The sequence below is a fragment of the Rhinopithecus roxellana genome, chromosome 20 (assembly GCF_007565055.1).
Source record: "Rhinopithecus roxellana isolate Shanxi Qingling chromosome 20, ASM756505v1, whole genome shotgun sequence".
Classification (NCBI taxonomy): Eukaryota; Metazoa; Chordata; class Mammalia; order Primates; family Cercopithecidae; genus Rhinopithecus; species Rhinopithecus roxellana.
Genome location: NC_044568.1, coordinates 64,553,104 through 64,579,298, shown reverse-complemented (window position 1 = coordinate 64,579,298; position 26,195 = coordinate 64,553,104). Strand labels below are relative to the sequence as shown.

Below are 26,195 nucleotides of genomic sequence, written 5' to 3'. Positions count from 1 at the left end.
GAGAGAGAGAGGAAAGAAAAGAAAAGAGAAAAGAAGGAGAAAGGAAAGAAAAGAAAGAAAAAAGAAAAGAGGGAGGGAGAGAGAGAAGAAGGAGAAGAGAAGACAAGAGAAGAGAGAAAAGAAAGGAAAAGAAAAGAGAAAAGAAAAGAAAAAGAAATGGCACTGTAAGAATGCTCAGAATAATTCCGACTATGGGGTATTTTGTAAGAACGCAAATCTGGTCTCTCTAAAACGGCAATGTGATTGAGAGAGGGGGCAGGAGGGTCTAGATTATAAGATACTAAAGAAACATGACAGATCATGGCGGACGGGAGGCAGGACTAGATTCCAACTCCAACTCGGATGGACAGAGCAGCGTGTCTCGCATTGTGAATTTTAGCTCCAGAACAACTGCAGGAATAAATCAAGAAACCTGAAGGGACCCACAGACCCTCTGAAGCAAGCAGACTGCTCCTGCAGGACCCAGGAGACAACTCAAATACTGTGAGTGCCCAAACTGCAGAAGTGGGAAAGGAAGATCCTCCACCCCTGGTTTCCCACCAGGGAAACTGAAGGTCTAGTTTACAGGAGAAGATTCCAACCTTACCTGGAGCTGAGTCAATTTAGAGAACTGAGTGAAATACAGGGGTAGAGGAAGCAGCAGGAAAGGCCCTGGCAGCTCCCTAGGTCCCCAAGCAGGCCATTCCTGTCTGGCATCACAGGGATCCTTCAGGAGGACGGCCATAGGCCCAGGGAAAATGCCACAGAGAAAAGGAAGTCTCCAGGTGAACTTTGTAACAATTTGAACGGGTTAAGAAGCCTTCTGGGCAGGACTCTGGGGAGGGCACAAATCCAGGATGCAGACTCCACAGGCAGGGGAAGAACTAAAGCCATACTTGCTTTCACAGCTGGGAGGTGGGTAGCCTGGGGCAAGTTCTCAGCCCTGCTCACCCACTGCCTGGAAACAGACTCAATGCTATTATTGTTGGGGGCACGGTGGGAGTAAGGCCAGCCCTTTGGATTGCATGGGAGCTGGGTGAGGCCTGTAACTGCTGGCTTTTGCCCACTTCCCTGACAACCTGCATGACTCAGCAGTGGGAGCCATAATCCTCCTAGGTACATAACTCCATTGATCTAAGAACCTCACCCCCATCTCCCACAGCAGCCGCAGCAAGACCAGCCCAAGGAGAGTCTGAGCTCAGACATTCCTAGCCCTGTCCCCAACTGATGGTCCTTCCCTACCCACCAGGTACCTGAACACAAAGGGCATATATTCTTGGGAGTTCTAGGGCCCCACCCACCACTGGTTCCTCTCCATATTACCACAGCTGAGGCTCTCTGGAAAGTGCCACCTCCCGTCAGGAGGCCAACCGGCACAGAAATAGAGCATTAAACCACCAAAGCTAAGAATCCTCACAGAGCCCATTTCACTCCCCTGCCACCTCTGCCAGAACAGGTGCTGGTGTTCATGGCTGAGAGACCCATAGATGGTTCACATCACAGGACTCTGTGCAGACAACCCCTGGCACCAGCCCAGAGCCTGGTAGACTTGCTGGGTGGCTAGACCCAGAAGAGAGATAACCATCAGTTCAACTAGGCTCTCAGAAAGCCACATCCATAGGACAAGGGGGAACATACTACATCAAGGGAGCACCCTGTGGGTCAAAAGAATCTGAACAACAGCCTTCAGCCATATTTCCCTCTGACAGAGCCTACCCAAATGAGAAGGAACCAGAAAACGAACTCTGATAATATGACAAAACAAGGCCCTTTAATAGCCCCCCCAAATCACAGTAGCTCACTAGCAACGGTTTCAAACCAAGAAGAAATCCCTGATTTACCTGAGAAAGAATTCAGGAGGTTAGTTATTAAGCCAATCAGAGAGGCACCAGAGAAAGGTGAAGCCCAGTTCAAGCAAATCCAAAAAATGACAGAAGAAGTGAAGGGAGAAATGTTCAATGAAATACATAGCATAAATAAAAAACAATCAAAACTTCAGGAAATATTGGACATACTTAGAGAAATGCAAAATGCTCTGGAAAGTCTTAACAATAGAATTGAACAAGTAGAAGAAAGAAATTCAGAGCTCAAAGACAAGGTCTTCAAATTAACCCAATCCAACAAAGACAAAGAAAAAAGAATAAGAAAATAAGAACAAAGCCTCCAAGAAGTCTGGGATTATGTTAAATGACCAAACCTAAGAATAATCAGTGCCCCTGAGGAAGAAGAGAAATCTAAAAGTTTGGAAAACATATTTGGGGGAATAATCGAGGAAAACTTCCCCAGCCTTGCTGGAGACCTAGACATCCAAATACAAGAAGCACAAAGAACACCTGGAAAATTCATCACAGAAAGATCATCACCTAGGCACATTGTCATCAGGTTATTTAAAGTCAAGATGAAGGAAAGAATCTTAAGAGCTGTGAGACAAAAGCAACAGGTAATCAATAAAGGAAAACCTATCAGATTAACAGCAGATTTCTCAGCAGAAACCCTCCAAGCTAGAAGGGATTGGTGCCCTATCTTCAGGCTATCAGCAGAGAACATACAGAACAACTATCAGCCAAGAATTTTGTATCTAGCAAAATGAAACATCGTATATGAAGAAAAGAGACAGTCTTTTTCAGACAAATGCTGAGAGAATTCGCCACTACCAAGCCAGTACTATAAGAACTGCTAAAAGGAGCTCTAAATCTTGAAACAAATCCTGGAAACACATCAAAACAGAACCTCTTTAAAGCATAAATCTCATAGGACCTATAAAACAAAAATACAATTAAAAAACAAAATAAAAAAGCAAAAAACCAAGGTACACAGGCAACAAATAGCACAATTAATGGGACCTCACATCTCAATACTAACATTGGATGTAAATGCCTAAATGCTTTGCTTAAAAGATACAGAACTGCAGAATGGATAAGAATTCACCAACCAACTATTTGCTGCCTTCAAGAGCCTCACCTAACATATAAGGACTCACATAAACTTAAAGTAAAAGGGTGGAAAAAAGGCGTTTCATGTAAGTGAACACCAAAAGAGAGCAGGAACAGCTATTTTTATATCAGACAAAACAAACTTTAAAGCAACAGCAGCTTAAAAAGACAAAGGGGGCATTGCATAATGGCAAAAGGCCCTGTCCAACCAGAAAAATACCACAATCCTAAACATATATGCACCTAACACTGGAGCCCCCAAATTTATAAAACAATTACTAATAGACCTAACAAATGAGATAGACAGCAACACAGTAATAGTGGGGGAATTCAGTACTCCACTGACAGCACGAGACAGGTCATCAAGACAGAAAGTCAACAAAGAAACGATGAATTTAAACTATACCTTGGAACAAATGGACTTAACAGATATATACAGAACATTCCATCCACCAATCACAGAATACACATGCTACTCAACAGTTTGTGGAACTTTTTCCAAGATAGGCCATATGATAGGCCACAAAATGGGCCTCAATAAATTTAAGAAAATTGAAATTATATCCAGCACCCTTGCCGACCACAGTGGAATGAAATTGGAAATCAACTGCAAAAGCAACCTTCAAAACCATGCACGTACATGAAAATTAAATAACCTGCTCCCAAATGATCACTGGATCAAAAACAAAATTAAGATGGAAATTTAAAAATTCATAGAACTGAATGACAATAGTGACACAACCTATCAAAATATCTGGGATACAGCAAAGGTGATGCTAAGAGGAAAGTTCATAGCCCTAAATACCTACATCAAAAAGACTGAAAGAGCACAAACTGACAGTCGAATGTCACACCTCAAGGAACTAGAGAAACAAGAACAAATCAAACCCAAACCCAGCAGAAGAAAGGAAATAACCAAAATCAGAGCAGAACTAAATGAAATTGAAACAAACAACAAAAAAAAATACTAAAGATAAGTGAAACAAAAAGCTGGTTCTTTGAAAAGATAAATAAAATTGATAGACCATTAGCTAGATTAACTAAGAAAAGAAGAGAGAAAAATCCAAATAACCTCAATAAGATACGAAACAGGAGATGTGACAACTGACACCACAGAAATAGAAAAGATCATTCAAGGCTACTATGAACACCTTTACACTCAAAAACTAGAAAACCTAGAAAAGATGGATAAACTCCTAGAAAAATACAACCCTCCTAGCTTAAATCAGGAAGAACTAGATACCCTGAACAGACCAGTAACAAGCAGTGAGATTGAAAAGGTAATTTAAAATATACCAACAAATAAAAGTCCAGGACCAGACAGATTCACAGCAGAATTCTAGTGGACATTCAAAGAAGAATTGATACCCATCCTATTGACACTATTGCACAAGACAGAGAAAAGGGAACTGTCCCTAATTCATTCTACGAAGCCAGCATCACCCTAATACCGAAACCAGGAAAGGACATAACCAAAAAAAGAAAACTGCAGGCCGATATCCCTGATGAACACAGATGCTAAGATCCTTAACATTTAGCTAACCAAAATCCTTAACATTTAGCTAATCAAATCCAACAACATATCAAAAAGTTAATCCACAATGATCAAGTGGCTTTCACACCAGGGATTCAGGGATGGTTTAACATGTGCAAGTCAATAAATGTGATATACCACATTAACAGAATTAAAAACAAAAATCATACAGTCATCTCAATAGATGCAGAAAAAGCTTTCAACAAAATCCAGCACCCTTTATAATTAAAATTCTCAGCAAAATCGGCACACAAGGAACACACCTCAATGTAAAAAAAGCCATCTATGACAAACCCACAGCCAACATAATACTGAATGGGGAAAAGTTGAAAATGTTCCCTCCAAGAACTGGAACAAGACAAGGATGCCCACTCTCATCACTCCTCTTCAACATTGTACTGGAAGTCCTTGCCAGAACAATCAGACAAGAGAGAGAAATAAAGGGTATCCAAATGGGCAAAGAGAAAGTCCAACTGTCACTGTTTGCTGATGACATGATGATTTACTTTGAAAACCCTAAAGACTCCTCTAGAAAGCTCCTAGAACTGACAAAAGAATTCAGTAAAGTTTCTGGATACAAAATTAAGGTACACAAATCAGTAGCTCTTCTATACACCAACAATGAACAAGCAGAGAACCAAATCAAAAACTCAGCATCTTTTACAATAGCTACAAAAAAACAAATAAAATACTTAGGAATATACCTAACCAAGGAGGTGAAAGACCTCTACAAGGAAAGCTACAAAACACTGCTAAAAGAAATCATAGATGACACAAATGGAAACACATCTCATGCTCATGGATGGGTAGAGTCAATATTGTGAAAATGACCATACTGCCAAAAGCAATCTACAAATTCAATGCAATTTTCATCAGAATACCACCATCATTCTTCACAGAATTAGGAAAAAGTTATAAAATTCATATGGAACCAAAAAAGAGCCCACATAGCCAAAGCAAAGAGAACAAATCTGGAGGCATCACAATACCTGATTTCAAACTATAGTATAAGGCTATAGTCACCAAAACAGCATGTTACTGATATAAAAATAGGCACATAGACCAATGGAACAGAATAGAGAACCCAGAAATAAACCCAAATACTTACAGCGAACTGGTCTTCGACAAAGAAAAAAAAAAAAAACAGTGGAGAAAGGACATCCTTTTCAACAAATACTGCTGGGATGATTGGCTAGCCACATGGATCCTCATCTCTCACCTTATACAAAAATCAACTCAAGATGGATTAAGGACTTAAATCTCTTAAATCTAAGACCTGAAACTATAAAAATTCTAGAAGATAACATTGGAAAAACCCTTCTAGACATTGGCTTAGGTGAAGATTTCATGACCAAGAAGCCAAAAGCAAATGCAATAAAAACAAAGATAATTAGCTGGAACTTAATTAAACTAAAGAGCTTTTGCACAGCAAAGGGAACAGTCAGCAGAGTAAACAGACAATCTACAGAGTGGGAGAAAATCTTCACAATCTATACATCTGACAAAGGACTAATATCCAGAATCTACAATGAACTGAAACAAATCAGCAAGAAAAAAACAAACAATCCCATCAAAAAGTGGGCTAAGGACATGAGTAGACAACTCGTAAAAGAAGGTATGCAAATGGCTGACAAACATATGAAGAAGTGCTCAATGTCACTAATGATCAGGGAAATGCAAAATCAAAACCACAGTGTGATACCACCTTACTCCTGCAAGAATGACCATAATGAAAAAATAAAAAAAAACAGTAGTAGTTGGCATGGATCCAGTGCATCAAGAAACCACCTTCTACACTGCTGATGGGGAATGTAAACTAGTGCAACCACTATGGAAAACAGTGTGAAGATTCCTTAAAGAACTAAAAGTAGAACTACCATTTGATCCAGCAATCTGACTACTGCATATCTACCCAGAGGAAAAGAAGATATTATACAAAAAAAGTACTTGCACATGCATGTTTATAGCAGCACAATTCACAATTGCCAAATCGTGGAACCATCCCAAATGCCCATCAATCAATGAGTGGGTAAAGAAACTGTGGTATATATATACAATGGAATACTACTCAGCCATAAAAAGGAATGAATTAATGGCATTTGCAGCTATCTAGATGAGATTGGAGACTATTATTCTAAGTGAAGTAATTCGGGAATGGCAAACATCATATGTTCTCACTGATATGTGGGAACTAAGCTATGGGAACGCAAAGGCATAAGAATGATACAGTGGACTTTGGGGACTTGGGGGAAAGAATGGGAAGGGGGCAAGGGATAAAACACTACAAATAGTGTGCAGTGTATACTGCTCGGGTGATGGGTGCACCAAAATCTCATGAATCGCCACCAGAAAACTTATGTAACCAAACACCACCTGTACCCCCAATAACCTATAGAAAGATAGAAAAATAATAATAAAAAAAAGAAGCATAACACCAAAACACAATATAGGAACTTTGATTAGATGCTTATTTGGGAAAAGTCTATAAAAGACATGCCTGAGACCAGGCGTGGTGGCTCACGCCTGTAATCCCAACACTTTAGGAGGTGGAGGCAGGCAGATGACAAGGTCAGGAGATCGAGACCATCCTGGCTAACACGGTGAAACCCCAGTCTCTACTAAAAATACCGAAAATTAGTCTGGCATGGTGGCAGGCACCTGTAGTCCCAGCTCCTCGGGAGGCTGAGGCAGGAGAATGGCATGAACCTGGGAGGCGGAGCTTGCAGTGAGCCGAGATAGCGCCACTGCACTCCAGCCTGGGCGACAGAGCAAGACACCATCTCAAAAAAAAAAAAAAGACATACCTGAGACAAATAGGAGAATTTTAATGCAGACTGTGTGCCAGAACAATGGTGTGGAATTATTGTTCCTTTTCTTAGGTGTGATGATAGTAGTGTGCAGGATTGCAGGAGAAGGTCCTTTCTTGAGGAGTTGTATTTAGAGGCAGAGTCATCATGTCTGCAAATGGCTCAGGAGAAAAAGTGGCAACTGTTAAAACTAGTTATTACTGTACCAGGCCTTCAACTCTTAAAGGTTTCTTTTTTTAAAAATGGTGGAAATGATAAATAAATTAAAGGCAAAATTTTTTTTTTATCAGGAAACATGAAAATACCACTAGAAAAATGGGAACTTATTAAACACAGCAGATTAAACACATGTTTATCTCTGCCTCTCCCAAAACAGTCAGATTTTCTATTCACGTATAATTCTAAGAATAAGGAGAGAGAGCTGGTGGTGAGGGGTATAGGCCCACAAAGTATTAGGAATTAGACAGCAAGCAGATGGGGATAACTGGCTTAGTGGTGCCAAGAAGGCTACAAGCCCCGCTGGCCATGGTAGGTACTGCCAGGAGCTAAGACTTGAGTTCCACACACACCCTCCAGCTTCAAGCTTTCTCTAGGGTTTCATCTTCATCCTCCATCTGAGGGACTAGGGAGCCAAGGAATGCACTGGTCTTGTCACTACCCAAGACTAGACCCTGCCCTGCTCTAGGCTTCCTGACCCTGCAGCACCATCTCCCGAGATGACAGACATGTAGCCATCTCTGCCTTCTGTTTGTGTGTTCAAAGAGTGAATATTTAAGACCTCATGCTCATTTTTAATTAAGGCTCAAGAGGAGCAGACCAGCTCATCTAAGGGGGGCAAACAGAAAGTGAAAGAAAAGATAGACCAAGTTGTCGAGACTCAGAAAGACAAGCGTCACGTGACCTTAAACAGGAAAGTCCTTTCTGGGGAACCAGCAGGAACCATTTCCCAGCTGTCAGATACAGACCTGAACAACTTCGACGGGCAGCACTCCCAGGAGAAATTCACCAGGTGGGCCTCCCAGCAACCCAAGGAGGGGAATGTGGGCCAGAGCCCACATTGAGGGTGTGGCTGTCACAGCACTGGAGGGGAACAGAGCTGTCCTGCCTGTGGGGCTCCAGGGGCCACCATGCCTACCCCAACAGGACAGGACTTCCAGGCAGCTCTCCTGTCTTCTCTTGGCCAGAGGGGAGCCTCTCACTTTACAAACCTGTGTGGTCATTTGCAGACTGAATCACTTCCGGTGGATCGTGCCAGCCAATGGCGAGGTAACGTTGCAGGTGCACTTCTCTTCTGATGAGTTCGGGAACTTTGACCAAACCTTTAACTTTGAGATCCTAGGAACTTGCTGCCAGTACCAGCTCTACTGCCGAGGCATCTGCACTTACCCATACATTTGCCAAGACCCGAAGTAAGTGTGTTTCATTTTAAAAGAAAAGGTTGACAGATGCGTTTTTGTTTTCCTCCGTGGCACTTTGAACAAGGAGGTTCTTACCCCAGCCCCTCTAGTCATATCAGCTTCCATGTCTTGAATATTGACTAAGAGCCACAGGGAGGACATGCTACTACCAGGATTCCCAGACTGCAATAAAGAGAATGATCATAGGTGCAAAGGGGGAGGAAAAAAGCCTTCCTTTGGCAAATTAGTTTGCTTATTTAACTATTAAGCAAATTTAAAGCAGTTCTATCCTGTAGTATAGAAACCATGTGTGACTCTGCATGGGTGAACTTTTTCCAAGCTACTGAACACCACTGTGCAACTCCTACACAGAAAAGCACCTGGCTGAGCAACTGGCCACATTAGACCAAGGGACTCAGAAGCTAATTCATATCTCCCAGAACTAGTTTTCCATAGGGATTCTCAGGAAAGTTTTCAGCTGGGTGCACTGGGATGGAATATCTGACTCAGTTCTGTCACCACTCCTCATTATGGAAGTCACCACTGGGGAGTCTTTTTTTCAAGTTCACATCATACTGTCATACTGTCTTCTCTGGTGGTGGGAAGGAGCTGGGACAAAGAAGAGTCACTCTGTCTCCAGGACGCCTGGACCCTGTGTTGAGCAGGGAATATTGAGTTTATGTAAACATCACGTGGCAGCACCGAACTTCTGTTCAGGCAGCCTCTCCTCACCTCTTCCTCTCCTGTGTTCAGAGTGGTATTTCCTCAGCGGAAGATGGACATGAAGACAAATGAGGTCATCTTTAAGAAGTATGTTATGAGCACAGAGACATACTACTTCGGGCCACTGCTTTGTGGAAAATCAAGAGATAAGTAAGTGTTCCATTATTTTAAAGCAGATTTCATACTCCTGAGTTGGGCTCATGAACAGTATAAGTAGGATTCCTATGTACATAGTTGTAACTTTTACTAATGCTGCCTCTCTTAGCCCCAACCACAAATCAGGAGAACTGGGTTCTTGTTTTCCAACTCCCTGCTGTACACCCAGAGGAATGAGGGTGCCACTTTCCCAGATGGGAAAGCCTAGGAGAGACTTCAGGCTTGATCAGAGTAGGATCAAGAGTTCACTTTGGCTTATGTTTGGTTGAAGAGGCTAGGAAGATATTTCTGTAGTCACATGAAGCAGAGAATAGGTTATACAGCTTTGGTTCTCAAAGGAGAGGTCACTCTTCAAGGCAACAAAAGCCACGGACATAGATGAGATTGCCTGAGAGAGAACTGTACAGGTAAGAAGAAAAGGAGTCCTAAATAACTACAATATGTGCAAAATGAGGAGCCAGGAGATGAGAAAGAGGGCCAGCGCTGTTGGGGAAACCAAAAAGACCAGTGTCATGGAGCCATGAGAAGAGGACATGGTTGCTACAGTGAATGCTGCACAGAGGACAGAAAGATGAGGGCATAGATGTCCACAGGGTTCAACAACATGCAGGTCACTAGGGGCCTTAGCAAGAGTCCTGTACCCAAGCAAAGTGAAGCGAGAAGTCAGATGAAAGATAACTTTGGAGAAACTTGGCTGTGAAGGGAGATGGGAGGAAAGCCTGGAGCACAGGACAGGCTGTTTGTGCGATGTTGTTCTTATGATGCTTGCATGCCGAGAGGAAATGGAAGAAAGTGGTTGGAATTTCAGAAGACAGGAAGGGCCATCAATGGCGTAGTTCCCTGAGACAGCACAGTGGGATGTGGGGAGGCTGGCTTGTGCCCGGAAGAGGGACTGTCACTGCATGCCAGCGGGGAGAAAGGCGAGATGGCATCGCAGAAGGTAGGTTTACAATTTGATTGGAAGGGTGAGGAGGCTCCTATGCAATCATGTCTTTTTCTCCTTGACAAATGTTGTGTGGTCATCCCTTGCAAGTGAGGGGAGCGGAGGAAGTTTATTTTTCATTTTTTATTTTTATTTTTTTGAGACGGAGTCTTGCGCTGTCGCCTGGGCTGGAGTGCAGTGGCCGGATCTCAGCTCACTGCAAGCTCCGCCTCCCGGGTTTACGCCATTCTCCTGCCTCAGCCTCCCGAGTAGCTGGGACTACAGGCGCCCGCCATCTCGCCCGGCTAGTTTTTTTGTATTTTTAGTAGAGACGGGGTTTCACCGTGTTAGCCAGGATGGTCTCGATCTCCTGACCTCGTGATCCGCCCGTCTCGGCCTCCCAAAGTGCTGGGATTACAGGCTTGAGCCACCGCGCCCGGCCCCGGAAGTTTAAAATCTTGAGGAAATAGGGGGGGTATGAAAAATAGCTTTTGTGGAAAGTAGGAGAGGGAGCGTGTTAGAGAAACAGACTAAGATTTTTAGGCCGAATTGGGGACCCACAGGTGAGACTGATGATCAGACATTCTCAGCAATACTCGTTTTTTCAGTTATATACAAATTTCTTATCATATAGGCAGGGAATGAAACCAAAACTGGAACCAGGGTCTCCACCGTGACTTCACTCAACACAACATTTCGTGTGCTAAGTAGAGGGTGTTAATTTCTGGGCTTCCTCGGTGCAGCTCATGGGCCATCTTTGTCCTCCATTCCCTAATTACCTCCACTTTATTCCCTGAGACGCTGGATTAAAAAGTGAAGGTAAAGGTAATTTGCTGATGCTGGAGAGGATCTTCAAAGCCCAACAGGAGGGCTTAGGAGGGAAAAGTATGGTCAGGTTGATGGATATGAGGTACAGAACAGTCTGGGAGTGGGAGTCAGGGAAACGATGGTTATTCAAAGAGGTACATGTTTGGGGCAGCACTGCAATTAACCAGGATATGGGGCCAGATGACACTGATCTGGGAGGACAGTTACTATGGTGAGCCAAAACAAGTCCTAGTACAACTGGGTATTATTCACTTATTCTTTTTCTTTTCTTGTCTTTTTTCTTTTTTTTTTTTTTTTTGAGATAGCATCTTACTCTGTTACCCAGGCTGGAATGCAGTGGTGCAATCTCGGCTCACTGCAGCCTTGAGCTCCCAGGCTCAAGCAATCCTCCCATCTCTGCCTCCCCAGTAGCTGGGACTACAGGTGTGTGCTACCGCACCTGGCTAATTTTTGTAGAGATGGGGTTTCACCATGTTGCCCAGGCTGGTTTCGAACTCCTGAGCTCAAGCAATCTGCCCACCTCCGCCTCTCAAAGTGCTGAGATTACAGGCGTGAGCCACTGTGCCAAGCCTGTTCACTTATTCTTATAAACCGTGCTGAGCCTCAGTGTCCTCATCTGCAAAATGGGAAAGCAACAGATTCATGAGGACTGAACTGGGTAACACACATGGAGCCCTTAGCACAGTGCCGGATGGAAGCGATTAGTGGTTGAGAAGGCCGCACCCCTTTGGCAAATATTCACACGGAGAGTTCTCTGTTTCTCTGACTCTCATTTGGTCTCTGTCATTCTCTCTCCTTTCATCCTCTATCGTGGCCTGTCTAAAACCTTCTTCAGGTGTTTCTGCTTTCCTAGCCTGTGCTGTGACCTCTGACGATGTGCCTCTTTTTCCCTTGGGCCTTCTGGTTTGTTTCGCTCAGTTACTATTAACTGAGTCTCCCTCAATGCCCACAGTGCTCAACTCTGAAGATCTCTCCTTAAGGTACAAAGGAACAGAAACTGCCTCCTAACAGTGAACAAGGCCAAATGAATTCATGTCAGTACAGTAACATTCTCTGAGGGTTTGAGAGAAGGAGGTGAATGAGGTCATCTCTAAAACAGATGTGAAATAAAAAATTACTCAAGTGAGGCCAGCCACGGTGGCTCATAACTGTAATCCCAGCACTTTGGGAGGCCCAAGCAGGCGGATCATCTGAGGTCAGGAGTTCGAGACCACCCTGGCTAACATGGTGAAACCCCATTTCTACTAAAAATACAGAAAATTAGCTGGACATGGTGGCATGCACCTGTAATCCCAGCTACTCGGGAGGCTGAAGCAGGAGAATTGCTTGAACCCAGGAGGCGGAGGTTGCAGTGAGCTGAGATGGTGCCACTGCATTCCATCTTGGGCAACAAGAATGAAACTCCCTCTCAAAAAAAAAAAAAAAAAAGTTACTTAAGTGATCATCTCTCTCAGGGACATAAGCAGGTGGAAGGATAGATCTATATATTTCTCAGTTAGAATTATTTGCAATAATCATAGCTAACATTCACTGGGCATTTGCTATCCACAGCTGTCCTGAGAGCTTTAGATGTGTGATCTCACTTCCTATTCAGCAATTCTAAGTGGTGTTATCACCCTGTTTTAGAGATAAGGAGACCAAGGCTTGAGGGAGTCAAGTCACAGTGAAGCATTTATTCTCCAAGGCAAGTCTGCACAACTACAAACCTCATGTTCTTAGCAACTATGCCACTGCCTCCATGCAGCCACACTGTCCCTCTGAATTGCCTTTCATGTCACAGCCTTCTTTTCCACCTGCATTCTCATTCAGTCTTCATACCCTTAGCCCCATTCTTGTTCATCCCCAGGTACAAGTCATCCTTATTCCCAGGCAACATGGAGACGTTAACAATCCTGAATACTTCCTTAATGGTGGTGGAGGCATCCTTCTATTTTCAGAATGATGTCAAAGCAAACACATACTTCCTGGAACCCAACACCATGGTCCTGAAACCCAATGAGAAGCAGGTACGGTCATATGGACACAAGTCGCCAGGGCAAGGCTTTCTTGGGAAATCTGAGGCCTTGGCATCCTTGGTGTAAATGTACTTTCTTTTGACTTTTCCTTCCATCAGATATTAACCGTATGGGCCTACCCTACTTCCGTTGGTGTCTTTGAAGACAGCATTGTCTGCTGCATCAATGATAACCCAGAGCCAGCCGTCTTCCAATTAAGCTGCCAGGGGATCCGCCCGGAACTAGAGCTGGAACCCAGGCAATTACATTTTGACCGGCTCTTGCTGCACAGGTCAGAGTTCTAGATCATGTCAGGACTGGAATGGAATTTAAAGAGTGTTTAGTTCTAGGGTAACAAACTCATCCTGATTTATTCTGGACTCTCTTGGTTTTAGCAGTGAAAGTTCTGCACCCTAGGAAACTCTTTGGTCTATGCAAACCGGGATGGTTAGTAAACCTATTTAATTAACAGATTGTTAACTTGGGTTCAGGAGATGAACTTCAGCAGGGCCAAGGATCCCCCTAAGATGAACTGCCAAAATATGCATATGTCTATGTTTCTTCAGAAGGACGAGCTTTCTTCAGATTCTCAAAGCAGTCTATTGCCCAAGAGGTTAAGAATCTTTGCTCTAGAAGTTAGAGTAAAAGCAGAACATTAGACCAAAACTGAAACTTACATATTCATTAATTGGAATTATTATTGGAATTGGTATTATTATTCTAAATAGAAAAATGTTTATTTCTGCGGCTTCTGGGAGAGAATATTGTTATGATTGTTATGATATGTGTCCTGCGTTCTTTAATCACCACCACCAGCCCCATTTCCTGATAAATACCGGTTAAAGAACTAAGTAATAATTGAAGTAACCAAAAGTGCTTATTCTTTCCTCCAGTGAGTCATGATCATGCCACTACACTCTAACTGGGGTGACAGAGCGAAACCTTGTCTTGAAAAAACAAAGCATAGAAAAATATTGGTAAAAATGAGCAGAACCCCAGTAAATAGTGGGACAACATCAAGCAGTCTAACGTATTTGTGATTGAAGTCCCAGAAGGAAAAGAGAGAGAATGGGACAAAAAGTCTATATTTGAAGAGTAGATGGAACTTTCCCAAATTTGGTGAAAAAGCAAAAACTTACCATTCCAAGAAGCTTAGCAAACCTTAAGCTGGATAAATATAGTTATAGCCCAAGTCTTGCCACTAAATTTGTGACTTTGGGGCCATCAATTAACCTCTATAAGCCTCAGGGGTTTTTTTGTTTTGTTTCGTTTCAAGACAGAGTCTCTGTCTGTCACTCAGGCTGGAGTACAGTGGTGCGATCTCGGCTTAGTGCAACCTCTGCCTCCGGGATTCAAGCAATTCTCCTGCCTCAGCCTCCTAAGTAGCTGGGATTATGGGTGGGCGTGCACCACCACACCCAGCTAATTTTTTGTGTTATTTTATTTTTAGTAGAGACAGGGTTTCGCCATGTGGCCCAGGCTGGTCTCAACTCCTGAGCTCAGGCAATTCACCTGCCCCAACCTCCCAAAGGGCTGGGATTACAGGCTGAGCCACCGTGCCTGGACGGTTCAGGTTTTTCAAGGTCATCTGGGGTTAATAATATCAACTCCACCTATTTTGTTTAATAGATTAATAACCAAGAAAGAAACCCACATTAAGTCAAAGTTTAGTCCAACTACTTAAAAGCAGAAATTAAGAGAAAATCTTGGAAACAGCCAGGAGAAAATGAAATACAATATGACTGACTCCTCATCAGTAACAAAGGAAGCTGGAAGACAAGAGAATGGCATTTTTAATGTGCTAAAGGAAAATACAGTTGACCTTTGAACAATGCAGGTTTGAACTGGGTGGGTCTGCTTATATGTGAATTTTTTTTTCAATGAAATGCAAATTGAAAATACGGTAGACCTAAATAAAACAATTCAAAAAAGGGTTAAGAAACGTTGTTCAACACCCACCCACACGAAAGAGAAACTACGATTTTTAAAAATCATATGCTTGGCTGGGTGCAGTGGCTTACGCCAGTAATCCCAGCACTTTGGGAGGCCAAGACAGGCAGATCACAAGGTCAGGAGTTCAAGACCAGCCTGGCTAACATGGTGAAACCCCTTCTCTACTAAAAATACAAAAAGTACTGGGCATGGTGGCAGGCGCCTGTAATTCCAGCTCCTCAGGAGGCGGAGGCAGGAGAATAGCTTGAGCCCGGGAGGCAGAGGTTGCAGTGAGCCGAGATTGCACCACTGTACTCCAGCCTGGGCAACAGAGCAAGACTCTGTCTCCAAAAGAAAAAAGAAAAGAAAAGAAAAAGAAAAAAAAATTATACGCTAAGGATATGGCCATTATCCTTAGCAAACTAATGCAGGAACCGAAAACCAAATACCGCATGTTCTCACTTACAAGTGGGAGCTAAGTGATGAGAACCAGTGGGCACAAAGAGGGGAACAACAGACACTTGAGAGTGGAGGGTGGAGGGTGGGAGGAGGGAGAAGAGGAGAAAAAATAACTGTCAGGTACTAGGCTTAGTACCTGGGTGATGAAATAATCTGTACAGCAAACTCCCGTGACACAAGTTTACCTATACAACAAACTTGCACATGAACCCCTGAACCTAAAATAAAAGTTAAAAAGAAAAAACATGTGCAACTACAAAATTTGAAATGAAATTTCAACTTCCTTTTGTCTCTCCAGACTGGAATCCAGGGTAGTTCTTCTCCGCAATGTCACGCTCCTGCCTGTGGCCTGGCGGATCACCAGCCTGGAGCACTTGGGTGATGATTTCACCGCATCCATGATGCAGGGGACCATCCCCCCAGAGGCTGAGTATGGCCTGCACCTGTACTTTCAACCCACCAAGCCTGTCAACATCAAGAAGGCTATTCGGTTGGAGGTGAGGCTTCACACATCCACAGACTTGGTTATCAAAGCACGTACACAGACACACACACACACACACACACACACACACACACACACACACAGAGGTCTCCCTGTTACATGCTCCCATCTGATCCCCTTTCGATATCCCCAGTCCACAATATCTTGCTGTGCACACAACTACAAGCTCCATAGAGGCAATATTGCTTATGGCCAGGAACACAGCAATCAATGTGGAAGGAAGGAACAAATAAATGAATGAAAGAATGAATGAACAAATGGAGTTTCTGTACTGGGGTAAGCATCAGAGTCCTGATTTCACACACCTAAACCCAGTCACCTATCAGATTCCTATCTGGGTAAATGTCACCCTCCACCCTGTTGCCCCCAACAGACACCTGGGGATCAGCCTTAATTCCCCCTTTTCTTAATGGCCTCCCTTCCAACGCAGGCCTCCAACAAAGGTTGCTAATTTTACCTCCCAATGTATCTTTTTTTTTTTTTTTTTTTTGAGTTGGAGTCCTGCTCTGTCATCCTGGCTGGAGTGCAGTGGCGTGATCTCGGCTCACTGCAACCTCCACGTCCAGGGTTCAAGCAATTCTCCTGCTTCAGCCTCCCGCATAGCTGGGACTACAGGCACGCGCCACTACACCCAGCCAACTTTTTGTATTTTTAGTAGAGATGAGGTTTCACCATGTTGGCCAGGCTGGCCTCGAATTCCTGACCTCAAGTGATCCTCGCACCTCAGCCTCCCAAAGTGCTGGGATTACAGGTGTGGTGCCTCCCAATGTATCTTTCCCATCCACTTCTTTCTCCTTGCTGTTGCCACCACCTTGTCCAGGCCGCCTGCAGCTTCTCTCACCTGGACTTCTACAGAGGTGTCCTAACTGACTTCCCTGGTGACATTCCCCACAGTGTCCAGAGGGATCTTTACAATGTCATTCAGATAGGTTATGCCCCCTCCTAATGCACTCTACTGGCTTCCCACTGCAGTAGGAATAAAGCCCGGGGTCCTCACCTGCCTCTGAGGCAATGCCTGCCTCTACATCACAACTTGCTCCACCCTCACCCTCACTCATTGGCTCCCATGCACTGTCTTGGCTCTTTCTTGGCTCAAGCCCCTGACCTTGCTGCAGCCCTGCTGGGAATCTGCCCTTAGGCTCTTGCTTTAGGGACCCCCAACATTGCTGTTTCAGCTGGGCTTCTCTCACCCTTTGAGAGAATCCCCCTTATGTGCAATAACCCACCCTGTCTTCCATCCTTCAGAGCACTACCTCTTCCTAACATTATCCTGCTTCTTTCTTTACTTTATTTTATGAACTGCATCAGGGCAGGATCTCACCTAACTTAACATCTGTCTTAGTTCCCCAGGGCTACTATAACAAATTACCATACACTGGGTGATGTGAAAAAACAGATATTCCTCTCTCACCATTCTGGAGGTGAGATGTCCAAAATCAAGGTGCCGGCAGGGCCATGCTCTCTCTGAAGGCTCCAGGGAAGAACGCTTCCTCTCTCTCCCCTTCGGCTTCTGGGGTCTCCTGCGAGTGTTCTCAGCTTCTGGCTGCATCACTCCAGTCTCTGCCTCCATTATCACAACACCTCTTCTGTCTGTGTCTTCTCTTCCGTCTCTTATAAGAATATTTATCAATGGCACACTCAGATAATCTAAGACGATCTCATCTCTAGATCTTTGACTTAATTAAATCCACAAATACCCTTTCTTCCAAATAAGGTCATATTCATAGGCTCCCAGGAGTTAAGAAGTAGACATACTTTTTGGGGGACCACTATTCAACCCCCCATACCATCATATTCCCAGTGTCTAGCATGGGATTGGATGAAGTAGGCACTCAGTAGAACCTGATGAATGAACAAATGAATGAATGAATGAATGAATGAATGCCATTGAGTTTTAATACTTGAACTAGGCCGGGCACGGTGGCTCAGGCCTGTAATCCCATCATTTTGGGAGGCTGAGGTGGGCGGATCACTTGAGGTCAGGAGTGTGAGACCAGCCTGGCCAACATGGTGAAACTGCATCTCTACTAAAAATACAAAAATTAGCTGGATGTGGTGGCACATACCTGTAACCCCAGCTACTCGGGAGGCTGAGGAAGGAGAATCACTTGAACCTTGGAGGCGGAGGTTGCAGTGAGCCAAGATTGCACCACTGCACTCCAGCCTGGGCAAGAGAGCAAGACTCTGTCTCAAAAAAAAAAAAAAAAATTACTTAAACTGATTCTTCAACATTCAAGGGATAATCCCAGCTTCTCTTTGAATGCTTCCAGGAATAGAAAATTTACGACTACCACTTCAAGCAGCCTGTTCTCCCTTTAAACAGGTCTGTCAATTCTTCTTTGGGTTGAGCTCAGAATTCTCCCTGTCAATTACATGCATGAATCATGTTTCTACCTTTTGGGGCCACTCAGTGGATCTAAACTCTCTTTTCCCTTATCAATGGCAGCCCTTCACTGAAAGGGCTGAAAACAGATATTGAGAGATGCATTCACTCCATGAATGTGTAGAAGCCCAGAGGTTCTGGTCAACGCTTTTAGCACCAGTCTCTGCACAGGCACAGGCCTCTGAACCAGGTACCCAGACCCCTGGCTGGTGTAGGGCCTGAAGTCCCCCAGCTGTGCCAGCTTCGTCCTTTAGTTGCTGGATCATGGGGAGTCCAGGGGTTCCTGTGGTGGGGATGCACAGGAGGCACGCAGCAAGGGAATATTGGAGAGGTCATCATGACAGCTGCTTACCAACTGGTACAGAAAGGTTTTTGTTTTTATTATTATTTTATTTTATTTTTCTTGACACAGGGTCTCACTCTGCTGCTCAGGCTGGAGTGCAGTGGTGCAATCTCGGCTCACTGCAACTTCCACCTCCTGGACTCAAGCAATCCTCCCACCTCAGCCTCCTGAGTAGCTGGAACCACAGACATGCACCACCACACCCAGCTAATTTTTGTAATTTTTGTACAGATGAGGTCTTGCCATGTTGCCCAGGCAGTTACCAAACTCCTGAGCTCAAGCGATCTGCCCACCTTGTCCTCCCAAAGTGCTGGGATTACAGGCGTGAGCCACTGCACCCGGCCACGTTTTTGTATTTTCACAACTGTTGTGACCATCTCCATGTGTCCCAGCCAAACAGCAGCCTGATTAGGACTCTGAACAAAGCAGTATGGACCTCCGTTGAGCTCCCCAAAGTGAACTTATATTCACTTCCACATCCACAGAAGGAAATGCCTTCATCTCCAGTCCCTTTGGAAAGCACTTGGTGAATTTGTTTTATTTCATCTGTATAACCTTCAAGTGTCCTTCCTATTTTCCTCGATTCAAAATTCAGTCTCCCCACTGCCTCCGACCCACCCTGGGGAAGTCAAGAAATAGAAGGCTCCAGGCACTTGGCATCCCTCAGGAGAGAGGCGCTGCATAAATCCTGTCAGCCCATCTTGTCATCTGTCAGAGGGCAAGCAGTCAGAGAAAGAAGGCGAAACTCAAGTCGGTCCAGTTTGCTCCGTGAAACGTTGGCAAGCATCTAATGAAAGAGAAGATAGAAATTCTGAATTAAAACTTGAGTTTGGTGACAGCTGCAAATTTTCTCCTGGTACCCAAAGCACATGCAATTGGGAGTGGGTGGCTTGGGCTTTAAACTGGAGCAGAGACGGACGTGGGCTCCCCAGAGCAGACCCAGGAGAGCTTTCCCCACTGCCCACCAGCTCTTTTCCTGGACAGATGGACCCTTTACCACCTCCTAGTTAGCCTCAAGAGGCAACAGTTGGTTCCTGTCATTTACCCACTTTTTGATAGGATTATTTGGGGATTTTTTGCTGATTTGATTGAGTTCCTTGTGTATTCTGGGTATTAGTCCTTTGTCAGATGCATAGTTTGTAAATATTTTCTACCATTCTGCGGGTTGTCAGTCTAACCATTTGTACCCCCAAAAGCTATTGAAATAAAATATGTGTATATATAAATAAGAGGAAAAAAGAGTCAACAATCAGGTCAGGCTGACAGCTGCAGCAGTTCAGAGGTGCCAGAGAATAATGAGGGAGGGACCCCCCACAAGCATGACACCAGAGGGGTCCCAATCCCCACGATATTCACAGAAATAAAACATTTGGTATTTCCAAACATTAAACACTTGCTTTCTACGAAAAGTCTAGCACTTTCCCCACAGGTTGAGCCACAAACAAAGAACAGAATGATTCAAATTTATAAAATGAGTAGAGCAAGGATGACTTGGAGCATAAAGGTTTTCCGTTTCAACTGTCAGGTCAGTGCTCACCAGGTTCATTTGATTTAGAAGTTAAAAAAAATAAATAAAAATTTAAAAAAAAACAGTCGGGCATGATGGCTTACAAATCCCAACACTTTTGGAGGCTGAGACAGGAGGATTGTTTGAGTCCAGGATTTCAAGACCAGCCTGGGCAACATGGTGAAATCCCATCTCTACAAAAAGATACAAAAATTTGCCGAGCATAATGGTGCACTCCTGTAGTCCCAGCTACTTGGAAGCTAAGATGGGAGGATGGCTTGAGCCCAGGAGGTCAAGGCTGCCGTAAGCCAAGATTGCGCAGCTATACTCCAGCCTGGGTGACAGAGTGAGAGCCTGTCTCAAAAAAGAAAACCACTTTCCTGTAATGTCTACTCCAAGCCCAAACTTCAGTAATGTAGCAACAATAAAGAAAAGTCAGTCCCTTTTCCCCATTCTTGCATTCTTTATACCAGCATTCCCCAAATCCTACCAAATGCTTGGTAAAGATAAAATACCTACAGGGGAATACATTTCAAAAACGTTGCCCTGCCATATCCCCTTTAGGATGTTACATGTTTCAGACTCCAAGCACCTACAGGTCTTGCTTTTACTGAAGGATTTCTCTTACTCTGCCAGGTTTTAGATGCAGAAAATCTTCTCGGTGTTGTTCAGATTGAAAATATCATGGTCTTTGCAGAGGCATATGACATCGCCTTGGACATCACCTTCCCCAAAGGTCTGTTGGGCCCTTCAAGGAAAGGGTGTTTGGAAATTGGGTCTTTTGTATAGTGTATTTCTGTGTAGAGAAAGGCTAGTGTGTTGTCAGTATTGCAGGGATTGGGAATGGGGCAATTTTAATAAATAATAATGTAAGCCCCAGAGTGATGTTAGCAACATGACTACAAATCGTAATTTCTCCAACCAGAGATAGAAAGCGGGTGGTCATAGATGTAAAATTTGCAGAGCTCTTTTCAGAGCAGTCATTTGACAGTAAACACCTCTCCTCTTTCCTGTATTAGTTTTCTATCACTGCCATAAAATGTCACCATAAGCTTTCTGGCTTAAAACAACACAAACGTATTACCCTACAGTTCTGGAAGTCACAAGTGCAAAATGGGTCTCACTGGGCTAAAATCAAGGTGTCAGCAGGGCTGCCTTCCCTTCTGGAAGCTCTAGGGGAGAATCCATTTCCATACCATTTCTAACTCCTAGAAGCCACCCACGTGGTCCCCTTCCTCCACCTTCAGAGACAGCAAGGTTGGGCCAACTCCTTCTCACATTGCCTTTTCTCTGGTTCTCCCACCCTGCCTTCTTCTTTTATTCTTAAGCCCCCTTGTGATTATATTGAGCTGACCAAGATATTCCAAATTAATCTCTGTATTTGTAGGTCAGTGAATTAATTCCACCTGCTTCTTTAATTCCCCTATGCCATGTAAGACAGCATATTCACAGATTCCAGGGATTGGGGAATGGGGGTGAGGCTGTTATCTGTCCCCACACTGCCTTAACACCCAAGTTTCAGCTCTCCCTTTAGCCTACAGCTCTCCATTTCCCTCCTTTCCCCAAGAGGTCTCCTCATCAAAACTCACAGAATGTTAGAGCCACGTATTAGTTTAGATGTCATGAGTCTCATGTACAAAGATCTTTTATTGCAGCATTTTTATAACAATGAAGAGTTGGAAATAACCTAAATGCCCATCAATAATGAAATAATAGTATTATAGGAATAATATCATGAATTACGGAACTGCCATATCATGGGATATTATGCAGCCACTAAGATCACACCTATGGGGAGTTTTTAATTATTTGGGGGAAATGCTTATGATGTTAATGCTAAGTAAAACAACATAAATGTATGTGTAATATCCCAACTTTATGCAAGACTTTTTTAAATACTGGAAGTTTTAGCTGATGGTAGACGTGAAAGACAATAATCCTAGGATGGATGGAATCCAGAGGGACCAGCCCTGTAGAGTGCATCAAGAGCAGCATCTGTTGTTTGTTTGCCCAGACTCAATTATAAGAGGCTTTTCTAACCATGGTACTTTCAGAAAACAAATTCTCTTAAACTGTCACCGTGCATTTTCCACTTGAACTTCAACAGGCATTTCCCCTGCTTCCCACTCTCATGCCCACTCACCTCTGTCTGCCCTGGCCCCTGGTCTCTGCAGGAGCTGAAGGGGGACTGGATTTTGGGATTGTCAGGGTCACAGAGGAGGTGAAGCAGCCCCTGCAATTGAAGAACCGTGGGAAATACGAGATCGCATTCAGGTAACTGGAATCCCATCGGGTGTAAGGCCATCAAGTCCACCGTGGGGAGGAATGTAGGGAAATACGAGATCACATTCAGGTAACCTGAATCCCATGGGGTTTGTGGCCATCAAGTCCACCGTTGGGAAGAATGTGGTCTGGGAAACTTTTCTTATCAGCCAGTCAAGGAAATAATAAGAACCGTCTCTGCTTTTGTGCCTCCCTTGGCTTCAAATGAATGGAATTCCACCTGCTAAGGGAGCAGAGATTTTCACATTGCTCTCAACTCTGCAGCTTAACAGGGGCCTTTAAGTGGCCCAGATGTACCTGGCCAGTTGGAACTGTAGGTGTCTGGGAGTGGAGGAAGAGACTTGGGGAAGAGGCTGGGAGGGGGAGATTCTAGGGGTGAGAAGAGGTCCCGGGGTGGAGGGAGAGACTGGAGATAGGTGACCTGGCCTCAAGCTGTCCTGCCTTCTGCCAGCTCTTATCTGCTTTACAAGGAGATAAAGAAAATCAGCAGATTTTATGTAAAGAAAGGGCTTTCCTTTTTCATTACATTCTGAGAACCATGATGTTATACAATCCAAATAGTGACTTGGTGGAATAGAGCTCCAGCTTGTGCTCATCGCCTGAGATTAAAAAGGAAACAAAGAGGCTGGGTGTGATGGCTCATGCCTGTAATCCCAGCACTGTGGGAGGCCAAGGCGGGCAGATTGCTTGGGCCCAGGAGTTCGAGACCAGCCTGAGCAAAATGGCGAGACCGCCCCCCTGCCTCTACAAAATACAAAAAAAGTTAGCTGGGCATGGTGGTCGTATCACTTGTAGTCCCAGCTACTTGGGAGACTGGGATGGGAGGATCACTTGAGCCCAGAAAGGTCAAGTCTGCAGTGAGCCATGATCATGCCACTGCACTCCAGCCTCAGCAACAGAGTAAGACCCTGTCTCAAAAAAAGAAAAAAAAAAAAAAAAAAGGAAAGAAAAGAAAAAGAAAAAAAGAAGAAACACAAAATCAGGGAAGTTCCTCAGCAAGGAAAGGGTGGCACAGGGGAGGAGGAGGGAAACGCCCCTCAGACAGGGCCACACAGCCCTTCATGGCAGTGCCCATACTTTTCATTCCTTGGAAGGTTCTCCTTCCCCAAGAATTCACAATTGACAAATAGACTTTTTCCCTGTCACTTTGGAATTAGTGCTAAGCGGAATCTTGCCTGTTGGTGAGTTTTCTTTTAGGTTAAGACAGGGGCATTAGCTGTGCTCTTTGAGGTTGCATGGAATGGAGTCGCTCTCAGGTTGGAACAGGTGATAGAGGGTTTGTTTAAAGAATGTGCAGGGAGGGCCGGGCGCGGTGGCTCAAGCCTGTAATCCCAGCACTTTGGGAGGCCGAGACGGGCGGATCACGGGGGCAGGAGATCAAGACCATCCTGGCTAACACGGTGAAACCCCGTCTCTACTAAAAATACAAAAAAAACCTAGCCGGGCGAGGTGGCGGGCCCCTGTAGTCCCAGCTACTCGGGAGGCTGAGGCAGGAGAATGGCGTAAACCCGGGAGGCGGAGCTTGCAGTGAGCTGAGATCCGGCCACTGCACTCCAGCCCCGGCAAGCAAGACTCCGTCTCAAAAAAAAAAAAAAAAAAAAAAAAAAAGAATGTGCAGGGAAGTAAGGAAACACAGGGGTGCAAGTAATTGGGCAACCAGGGTCTCCTGGAGCATGGGGGTGATATTCAGAGCCCCACAGTAACTCCAGGTATCCCACCTCTGCCTAGGTGGGGTACACCTTGAGCCTACGCCAGTCCCTCTGTCAGTCTCATGAGCCAGCTTCTTCCTGTGGTTCTTGCCTCACCTCCAGTAGGCCATGGGCTTCCTTCCCTAGTACTTCTGTTGCAGGGCCCCTGCCCACTCCCTGCTCTCTCTCCCCAGGTTCCCTGGTTTCTGTGTCACTGTTCGCTCTGCGTGTACTGAAAGCCAGACACACAAACAGAGAAAGAGAGAATTAATTTAGTTGGTCCTTTTTCAGTATCCAGTGTCCCTGTTGGACAGAGATCTCCTGCAATGGCCTCTCTTGACCATGGGATACAGTATGGCTGTCTTTGCCTTAAGCATTAATTCCTGGCCTTGTCAATCCTGGCTAAGGAGAGGTGATCACAGCGTACAAAGCACAGTGGACTCTGCTGGACGTAGTGGTTAAACAGGGTTGGAGACACAGCAGGCACTCAACCATGTAGAGTCTCCTCTCTCGGATCTTGAGTTCCCGGCATAATGACTTAGGCTGACTTTTTATTCTTGTCTTTCAGCTTTTCCGTGGACTCTATAGGGATTTCAACACCTAATATAAATTCCATGATCTCAGTCCAACCCAAAAAGGGTTCACTGACCCCAACAGAAAAACCCACAAATGTCCAAGTTTTCTTCCGTGCAAAAAAGGAAGTGAAGATCGAGCACCAGCCTGTTCTGCGCTGTCAGGTAAGAGAGCTCCAAAGGGAGGGGCTGCTTCAATGGCAGGATCATGGGACTCCCGTTGCAAAGAAGGATACATGACCTAATCCATGCTCCAGGAAGAAAAGGGGAGGGCTGGCCTGGGTGGCAACCGGATAGGATACACCGGGGTTCTGTTCTAACTAGCAGGCAAAGTCATCAGAATTAGAGTCAGAGAGGAAATGTGCCCTCAAGTCTTCAGAGAGCATCAAAGGCAGGGAAGCTGAGTTCCATCATCAAGTGCAAAGGATGAGCAGGGAGTTGAAAACAGGAGGAAAAGTTGGCTATGTTGACCCTTGGCTGGTACACAGTAAGCTCCATTTTAGTGTTTGCTAATATCATTGTTGATGCAATAATACAAAGACAGTGAAATAACATGGCTTCATGTCAATGATGAAAATAGGGAACGGGGTAGATAATAAGACTTCTGTAGCTACAGCAGTGGCTGACTTGCTCATTCTTCTTCCCTTTCTAGATTATTGAGCCCAATATTTCAGAAGGAGGTGAGATCATTGCCAGCATCCCAATTAAGTTTTCCGTGAATGCAGTATATTCCAAATACAACATCACCCCCTCCTCTGTCATCAACTTTGGAGCTTTGATCTGTGGTGCTCGTAAAAGCACCACCTTCACCATAGAAAATCAAGGTGTTACTGACTTCAAGTTTGCCCTTTATAAGCTGACAGGGGAGAGCCCCATTCATCAAAAGAAAGCGTAAGACAAATATTTACTTAACTCACTGCATTCCCTCTTTAATATGTGCTTTATATTTTATAAAGAGCTTTCATATGTCTTACTTAAATTCACCCAATCCCCTTTTGTGAGTGAGGCCTGTAAAATTTAGAAATGGTTCATTTAGATTATGCACAAAAGCTGGGTGCGGTGGCTCACACCTGTAATCCCAGCACTTTGGGAGGCCAAGGCAGGCAGATCATCTGAGGTCAGGAGTTCGAGACCAGCCTGGCCAACATGGTGAAACCCCATCTCTACTAGCAATACAAAAATTAGCCAGGTGTGGTGGCACATGCCTGTAATCCTAGCTACTCTGGAGGCTGAGGCAGGAGAATTGCTTG

The 26,195-nt window shown here is 44.5% G+C and overlaps 1 protein-coding gene across 1 annotated transcript in view; it reads left to right on the top strand.

The window, feature by feature from the left end:
- HYDIN (HYDIN axonemal central pair apparatus protein) overlaps nt 1-26,195 on the top strand; it is a 392,140-nt gene that overhangs the window by 280,936 nt on the left and 85,009 nt on the right. Inside the window, 10 exon segments of the mRNA XM_030924912.1 lie at nt 8,054-8,262; nt 8,480-8,662; nt 9,404-9,523; nt 13,126-13,285; nt 13,393-13,565; nt 15,963-16,161; nt 21,039-21,138; nt 22,577-22,676; nt 24,942-25,110; nt 25,598-25,836. Of these exon segments, the coding sequence (XP_030780772.1) occupies nt 8,054-8,262; nt 8,480-8,662; nt 9,404-9,523; nt 13,126-13,285; nt 13,393-13,565; nt 15,963-16,161; nt 21,039-21,138; nt 22,577-22,676; nt 24,942-25,110; nt 25,598-25,836 (1,652 nt within the window).